The sequence below is a fragment of the Triticum dicoccoides genome, chromosome 5B (genome assembly GCF_002162155.2).
Source record: "Triticum dicoccoides isolate Atlit2015 ecotype Zavitan chromosome 5B, WEW_v2.0, whole genome shotgun sequence".
In the NCBI taxonomy this organism is placed as follows: Eukaryota; Viridiplantae; Streptophyta; class Magnoliopsida; order Poales; family Poaceae; genus Triticum; species Triticum dicoccoides.
The window spans coordinates 709,756,907-709,765,453 of NC_041389.1; the positions used below are offsets into that span (position 1 = coordinate 709,756,907).

At 52.3% G+C, this 8,547-nt stretch overlaps 1 protein-coding gene across 1 annotated transcript; it reads right to left on the reverse strand.

Moving 5' to 3' along the window:
* Window positions 1–4,571: 4,571 nt before the first annotated feature.
* LOC119306789 (putative glycine-rich cell wall structural protein 1) lies at window positions 4,572–5,705 on the reverse strand. Its single transcript, XM_037582915.1, has one exon. It carries the CDS (start codon window positions 5,703–5,705, stop codon window positions 4,824–4,826), a length of 882 nt encoding a protein of 293 aa, XP_037438812.1. The 3' UTR covers window positions 4,572–4,823.
* Window positions 5,706–8,547: the final 2,842 nt, after the last annotated feature.

The window sequence follows — 8,547 nt, forward strand, 5'->3', positions numbered from 1 at the left end:
GATTTCTCCGGAGCCACCTCCCACCTCCAGCCGCCAAACCGGTACAACTCCGACGACAAAGGCCGCCGAAAGCAGGACCATCGGAGGCAGCCCTGGTTGAAGTAGACGGAAGCCTTCAGATCTGGATCGGGCGCCGCCAATGCGATTCCCGATCCAGCGTCCGATCTACGCCGCCGAAGACCGAACGCGCCCGCGCCGCGCCTTGCGCGCCCTCGCCACGCCATCCCGAACACGGCAACCCTCGCCGGTGCGCGCACCCGCGCGAGCGCCGCGCCGAGTCCCCGCCCGAACGAACGGCCCGCGCCGCCCCTGCTCGAGCTGGAGGAGGGAAGGGCCCCGCCGCCGCCGAGCCGCGCGGGCTTCGCCCGGCAACGTCCGCCGGCGGCGGCGAGGGAAGGAGGGGCCGGAGGGGCCTGCGCTGGCGGCGGCTAGGGTTCGCTCCCGGGCCGCCCGCGGGAGCGACCTGGGGGTCTAGGTTTGTTTTGAGGAATGTTATTGTTAACGCACACACATCTTAATTGACTCGAATTTAGGTGTCTCAATTGGCAAGAATTTCCTGGACGTTGGCAAACAACAATGGGAATCTGGAGCATGTGTCGGAATCTGACACGTCTGACTCAGCAAAAGAATCTAGGACCAGGGTTTTCCCAATAATAAAACTGATAAGATACTGATGATAGTATAACATAATCTTTATGCTGTAGATGTTTGGTTTAGCTATCCATGTTTGATATTGTTCAGTATCTGAAATCCTTTTTATTTTGGCATTTAGTTTGCTAGGCTCAACATTGTACTTGCAGAAAACATTTCTGTTATCGTATTAGAGCATTCCAAGGATTAGAAATTTAGAATCCCCATCTACGGAAACTGATGTTAGTGTTTCTATTTGGTTAATATACTTAACTTTTTGTATTTTCAGGTAAAATTGCCCTATCAAAGAAGCGCTTATCTCTCCAAAGTAGTGGCCCTTCAGAAACTGAACTGCCTGAAGAAACACACGTAATGTTTCTCAGGAATTATTAATTACATTTACATCTGATCTGTAATCCATATGCTGTGTCCTTAATATAGTTACTCTTATTTGCAGGCTGACAAGAGCAAGAAGGAAGTTATGTCAGAAGTCATTTTGAAGAGTAAATTTTACAAGGTAGAGTATCTTTTGTGTGCGGGCAAACTATTATTCCTTACTTAGAGCATCTCCAACGGGCGCCGAAAGCGCGACGCGCTAAATTGTGGTATACGGCGCACCCTTCGCCAGGTTTGGCACGGCGCGCAGCGCTGGCTCCAGCGGCCGCGTTAAAATGCAGCGCGTGCGCGTAGCTCCAGCAGGCGCGCTAAAATGCAGCGCGCGCTCATGCTACAACATTTTTTTTAATTAAAACTTTGCATAGATAAAACGATACATAGTTCTAGGATAGATAAAAAACGATACATAGTTCATCTTAGCATAGATAAAAACGGATACAAAGATATTTTACATAGTTCAAAAGCATAGATAGATAGAACTACGGTGCAACTAGATAGAAAAAACTACGGTGCAACGACACAAACTATGGTGACTCCCAGCCGTCATCATCATCACCATCATCATCCTCGGTGGTGTTGAGGTATCGGGCCACATGTCATCCCAACGCAGATCGTTGGGAGAGAAGATCGACTGCTCGCCGTTCTCGACGATATCGCACTGCGATAAGGCAAGTGCCTTGTGCCGACGCCTATCGGCACGCTCTGCGCGGCGCCTTGCCGTCCTCTCTGCCCAGAACTCGTTCTCGGCGACGACGTCCTCCGGGTGGCGACGGCGCCACTCCGCCATGGCTCGCTCGTCCTCCTCGGCGATGAGGAGGCGGCGCAGCTGCCGCACATGGTCCGCACGGTCCTGGTCGGTGATGAGACGAGGCGGAGGGGCGAGGCGCTGCGCTTGCTCGTGCGTGAAGACGTCGTTGAAGTTCATCTGCGACCGGGGCCTCTCCAAGCGCCACGCCGCCGCGTCGTACACGCGGGCCGCCTCGTACGCGGTCTGGAACGAGCCGAGGCCGAGCCGGACGTCACGGGACCGGATCTCGGCGGAGTACCAGCCCGAGGGGCGCTCGCGGACGCCGCGGTAGCCCGAAGAACCCCGGCGGCGCGGCGGCATGGCGGCAGGGTGGTGGCGGGGAAAGCGGCGAGGTGGCGAGTAGGAGGGCGCGTGGCAGTGTGCTTGAGCGCGTGGCGAGCGCCGGATTTTATAGGCGCGCGCGAAGCGGCGCGCCAAATCTACCGCGCCAGCTGCCACTTTCTCCCGCGGGCGCTAACGCTTCCCGCGTGCGGTAATTTCCCGCCACCGCGGGAGCGTGCGAAACCGGGCGGCGCGCTAAAAAGCAATTTTACCGCGCGGGCGCGTCTTTTGGCGCGCCTGTTGGAGATGCTCTTAGCTTGCTGCCTTCCTTTTGTCTTGTGCTATCACCTACTCCCTCCGTCCCATAATATAAGAACGTTTTTTACACTACACTAATGTCAAAAATGTTCTTATATTATGGGACGGAGGGAGTAGAACATTTCCTATCATTTTAAAGCTTAAAGAAATTGTTTTGAAAATTATTATTTGGTTTGAAACACGATGATTCTTTCACTGTTTCCAACTCTTAGTCTTGCTTTTTCCGGACTGTTTTCAAAAGTAATCAAAAGATGCTTTGATATAGCTTTGTATGCCAGCCTTAGTGCCTCCCGTGACAAAAAAATGACCAAGCGTTTATCAATGTGGTGAAGATAGCTAGATGTGGATATGATATGATGGGTTAGATAGACACAGGCTACATTAGAGAATAGGTTAATTCTTTCTGCTTTATTAATCACTGTGAAATGGATAGCATTTTTATATAACGGATGCATAGCTTGAACTCAAACATATTAGACTCCTTTACTTCCTGATACGATACTGTTGGACTCTTTTCAATAAAACCGTCTCCATGTTGCTGACTGGCACTTTGCTTGTCCAATTTCCAACACCAGTAATGTAATATATTTATTTTACGAAAATTATGCTATATTCATGCTGCTTTATGCATGATTTACACACTATACTAGTTATTATGTATTCTGCTTCTATTTTGATATTTGTGGCATGAAGTGGATACATTAACAGAATTTTATCTTGTTGCAGGCTCAAAAAGCCAAGGAAAAAGAAGAGGGTGAGCAATTTGTTGACAAGTTAGATAGTGACTGGTGTTCCTTCATTCCCAAGCAGCTGAACCCCAAATTTTATGATAAGTATGTATCTGTTAGCTATTCTATGTTGCCAGTTTCTTGCCTCTGTCATGCTCTGTTTTGGCCTGTCCTGTCCTGTTATTGAAATGGTCTAGTTATGGATTTTCATACATCCTAACTTGTCTTTCTGCAGTTACATTAATGGTATTGATTATCATCCTGACCGAGAAAGGGAACAGCTGAAGAAGCTGAGGAAGCGCGTAAAGAGTGAGAGGAAAGCGGCAATACGTGCGATTCCAAAACACAATGATTTCCTGACTGCTGCGAAAGATTATAGGATGAAACAAGAGCAAGCTGAAAAGTATGGTAGAATGGTGGCTTTTCTTCAAGAACATGAACGTGCTTTTAAATCTGGGCAGCTGGGGAAAGGCAAGAGGAGGAGGAGGTGACATTTCTCTGCGTTTATCCAGTGTAAATATATATCGATTGTGATGATGTCGCAGTACAGTTGGTTTACGCCCTCCCTGGGTACTGGAGATGGATAGAGGCATGTGCCTCGAGATAATAATCTAATGTCGCATAGGAAGCGATCTAGTCTCTCCTTTGTTGATTACTTCTTGTAATCAGTGTTACCTGGAGATGTGTATGAACTATGAACCAAACATGATCTTGTTTCTCACGTCGTTTTTCCAAAGTTAACGGAAAGACATCCTCCTACATTAGAATCAATTATTGATGATATACTGTTCAATGTCGCTTGAGTGCATCATAACTTCACTTTTTGCAGTGACAACCTTTCATATGGCATTCTGTCTGTCTCTAAACTAACTCTGTATCATGCTCATATTTCAAGAAAGATACATTTACTATTGCATTTGGTCCTCTCCTATACCAATCAATCACAAGATGTATCAGCCAAGACCGATCACTTAGATTAACATGTAATAAGAACTAATAGCCTGCCATGATAATAAATTGGGGCCTGCATTCATCAGGAACCTCTCGTTCTTTGTGCTTTGATGGGTGACATTCTATTTACTAGATTTAAAGTATCATGTACCGACACTGCCCAAAACTCATTTACATGTTACTGTTCTTTAACATAACACTTTTGACTATCAACTTGTTTAGTATGACATTTTCTACTATAGGTCCAGTGGTATGACTATGGTGTTATATATCTTAGTGCTACCTTCTATGTCGATGGTTAAGACTGTTTGATTCTAAAATGAACCCAAATTAACACGGAGGGAATATTTCAAATAGAAAGCAAGGTTGGTATAGACCTAGAAACTATAGAGTTGCATACTCTAGTGGTATGCACAAGAAACATACTTGGACATGTAAAATGGGTTGAAACTCAGAAAGACATTGCAAACAAAACGGCAGAACCAAGCAATTGACTATTTGAGATCGAAAAGGCTACAAATGAGGTACTCCTTCACATATGTCTATTGACACAAACCTGCCTGAAGAGGTATAGGAGTTAAATGTTAATCCAAGAAATGATATCTAGTTCCTTCCACCGACGCTCAAGATCATCCCTTCCATGCATGCCATGTGTCCTTTGATGTGAAATGCTAGCAAAATGATAGAATACATAACCAGGTCCAATTCTAGCTTGCTCAACAAAGGGTAATTTAGTGGTATCCGCCACCACCAGATCCGGATCCACTGCCTCCACCACTGCCAGTTCCGCCATTCTGGGTCTCACCATTGCCGCCACCCATTCCACCACCAATTCCTGTAGCATAGCCTTCTCCATAAGAGCCAGTGCTACCAGTTTGACCGGCGCCAGACCCAGCACCAGATCCAACTCCAACGCTTGGGCCTTCAGCGGCACCTCCAGTTGCGCCACCACCGTTGCCACTTCCTCCTCCATTCGCAAAGCCTCCAGAAGTGTCGTCGTTGCCGGCCTGTCCAGCGCCAGCGCCCACACCACCTCCATTTCCATTGTTACCGCCACCACCACCGTTACCACTACCGCCAGCATCAGAGTAGCTGCTACCATCACCACCGGCAACAGGAGCCGGTGCGTTTGACACACCACTCTCACCATATCCCTTGCCAAGGCCAGATCCAACTCCAGTTCCACTAGACCCATTTGCACCACCACCTTCGCCCCCGCCCCCACCCATACCATCAGCATTGGCATAACCATTGCCACTAGGGCCTGACGCAGAGCCACTCACACCGCTACCAGAGCCATAGCCGGATCCGGAACCAGACCCAGATCCACCCTTTGATCCTCCTCCGCCACCAGCTCCTCCCCCTCCACCAGATCCCTTGGCAAAGTTCCACTTGTTACCCCAATCTCCACCACTCTCACCATATCCTAAGCCGCCACCTGACCCAGACCCTCTACCAAATCCACTCCCACCAGACGCACCACCGCCGCCTCCCCCGCCACCACCACCACCTGCGGCACTGGAGGAGCTAGCGAGCATCCTTGTAGCATCGGCAAACCCAATGCTCACAAGAACAACAAAGCCAAGAGCTGCAAGCTTGGTGGGGGTAGCCATTGTGAGTGAGCTGGGTGGAGTGAGACGAGTTGGGTGCTGAGAGCAGAGAGGGTTGGCTAGGTATATATAGTGCTGGAGGGGATGCAGTGCATGGGTGATATATCTTATGGTGATCCGATCGAGCTCTGTTGGTTGTGCAGTATGAGTGGGTTATTCGATGAGAAGTTTCCTATGATCATAATGCCAGCAGTACCGTTGACTGTATATATCGATCTAGATCGAGTTAACCGCTACCAAGACAGCATGTAAATATGCAATTGCCATGCAAATCTCTCTCTTGATTCCAGTCAGTAATTTATTGATCGAGGCAGATCAATTAGCACAGCACAAAACAAAGAAGGCCTGAAAAATTAATTAACAAGAACGAGATTCCCATGGCCTGACATAGACATGTGAAAGAACGCGCAAGTGTTGATCCCATCTGGGCATCAAGATGGAGGCATCAGCTGGATCCATATGATCGATGTAGCTAGGCGATCCGATCACACGTACGTACGTACTGGACTCGGATCCTTTGACAGTGGCATTTTACCGAGTCAAGTTAATCTTCTGGCAGTGGCAAATGGTGAATTAATCATAGTGTGTTGACTTGGACAGAGCGAGTAACGCACTCTGGTTCTAGTCTAGCTAGGTGCATGCAAATTAACAACGAGATATGTCTGTCGATCGGTGAAAATGGAAGTGTCCAAGTTGACCTAGGATCGATCGAGGTCGCATCGGATTCTCCAGCTAGCTCGTTCCGGGGCCTCGCATGAAGAGGAATGTGCCATGTTCACTGACGGCCGGGATCCCATCTTAATTTAATTTAATTAATGGTTTGATTAGTATCAATAATTCTCGATCGCGTTTCGCAGGTCTGACTTCCGAAACTAATGCACATGGTCTCCAAAAGTCCAAGCGCAGCGCTACCTTTTTTGAGTGTATAGTTATTTGGATTGATCACAAGCCCAAACATAGTTAGAGCTCTAATGTTCAATTAATCTAAATCTCATAACAGCCGCCCGGTCACATCCAAACCGTACAATCAAACAACCGCCCGGTCTCCTCCGCCTGAAGCTTTTTTCTTTTGTCGCGTGCACTCGCAGAAAAGTTCTCACATCCCCAGGGATAAGGGCATCTCCAGCCGTTGGCCCCTCAGGGGGCGTCAAAAAGCGTCGCCTGAGGGTGAGCAGGCGCAAAAAATGGCCTTGGGGGCGAGTCGGCCCCCAGCCATCGGCCCCCATGGCCGTCCCTAGGCGCGTATTAAAAAAAAGATGAGACGTTCGGCGAAGTTATGATAAAAACTAGTTAAATTTTGGTCAAACATGGCAAATTTCGTCTAAACATGGCAAATTTCGGCGAAATTCGCCATTTTCATGACATTAACCTAATCTAAAAAAGAAAGGCGCTGGAGTCGTCGCCGCCATCGTCGGCGGCGGCGGCCCTCTCATCCTTGACGCAGGCGCCCCTGCTGGACCCGGCGTCGCCATGGCGGACTGGCGGCGGCGCGTCGTCGTCGTCGTCGTCGCTGTCGCATAGGACGACGACCCCGTCTTCATCGCGGCCGCATCGGCGCTCTTCGAAGCGGCACAGGGCGGCGCGCTGGCGCTCCTTCACCTTCTCCCGGCGCGCCTTCTCCATCGCAATGGAGTCCTGGCGCGCCCATTCTAGGGCCGCATCGTCGTCGTCGAACTCCGCCTTCACCGGCGCAAGCCCCGGCTCCGTCTTCACCGGCGCCAGCCCCTCCGTCTTTGGCTTGACGAAGCGCGGAGGAGCCGACGAGGACGAGGCGCGCCGGCCGCCCTCGTTGATAACGATGCCGGCGCTCGAGTGCGCCGGCCAAGCGGCGACTCTGCCGCGGGCTCGGCCTTGACGCCGAGGAGGGCCGGAGTGCCGGAGGAGTGCGACGAGGATCGGGAGGAAGAAGAGGAGGAGGAGGAGACGAACCTCCTTGGCGCCCATGGCCCGACGAGTCGGTGCTGCGACGGGGGGTACGCCAACGGCGGGTCATTGCCGCCCTCGAGGTACGTGAGCACACCCTCGAGTGTGCGGCCGGGGACGCCCCACCAGAGGTGACGCCCCTCGCTGTTCTGCCGGCCGCCGACCACCGGCGCGCCGTTGGTGGACGCCAATCGCTGCTGCTGGCGGCGCTCGAAATACGCCGCCCAAGCCGCGTGGTTGTCGGCGGCGTACTGGGAGAGGGAGAGTTGGGCATCGGTGAGGGACGCGCGCACGATCTCGACCTCCTCGGCGAAGTACTTCGGCTTCGCCACGGCGTCGGGCAACGGGGGAATGGGTACTCCCCCGGCGCTGAGCCTCCACCCCGATGGCCCGGCGCGCATGTCCGGCGGCGCCGGGATGTTCTCCTGGAACAGGAGCCAGGACTCCTGTTCGCCGAGCGAACGACGGCCGAAGCCGTTGGCCGCCGCCTCGTCTCCGGGGAAGCGTTCTGCCATGGCAACGGCGGGGCGGGGCGGGCTCGGGAGAGGTAGAGGGAGGGGCCGGAGGGCGGCGCTCGGGAGAGGCAGGGAGAGGGAGGGGTTGGACGGCGGCGAGGGGGGGACTGGTCTGGGCACAGGCGAGTGGAGGCCGCTGGCTTTTATAGCCGGGCCGCGCCCGTGTGTACGCGTGCGCGGGAAGGGAGGCGTCGGCGCACCGCCCCGTGAAGCGCCGCCCGTGAGGAATCAATGGCAAGGCTGACCGGCGGCAGCCTTGCCATTGATTCCCCGCGGGAAACCGAGGCCGTTGGGGGAAGACGAGGCGCCGAGTCGCTGACGCGGCTGGCCCGCGTCTTTTTCGCGCCAAAACAGCTCGCCCCGGCGCCCCCGGGCGCCCCCCAGCGCGCCGGGTTCGGGCTGGGTCC

What these genes read in the sequence shown, in the direction of transcription:
- LOC119306789 (XM_037582915.1), bottom strand. Translation starts at nt 5,705, where the DNA reads ATGGCTACCCCCACCAAGCTTGCAGCTCTTGGCTTTGTTGTTCTTGTG.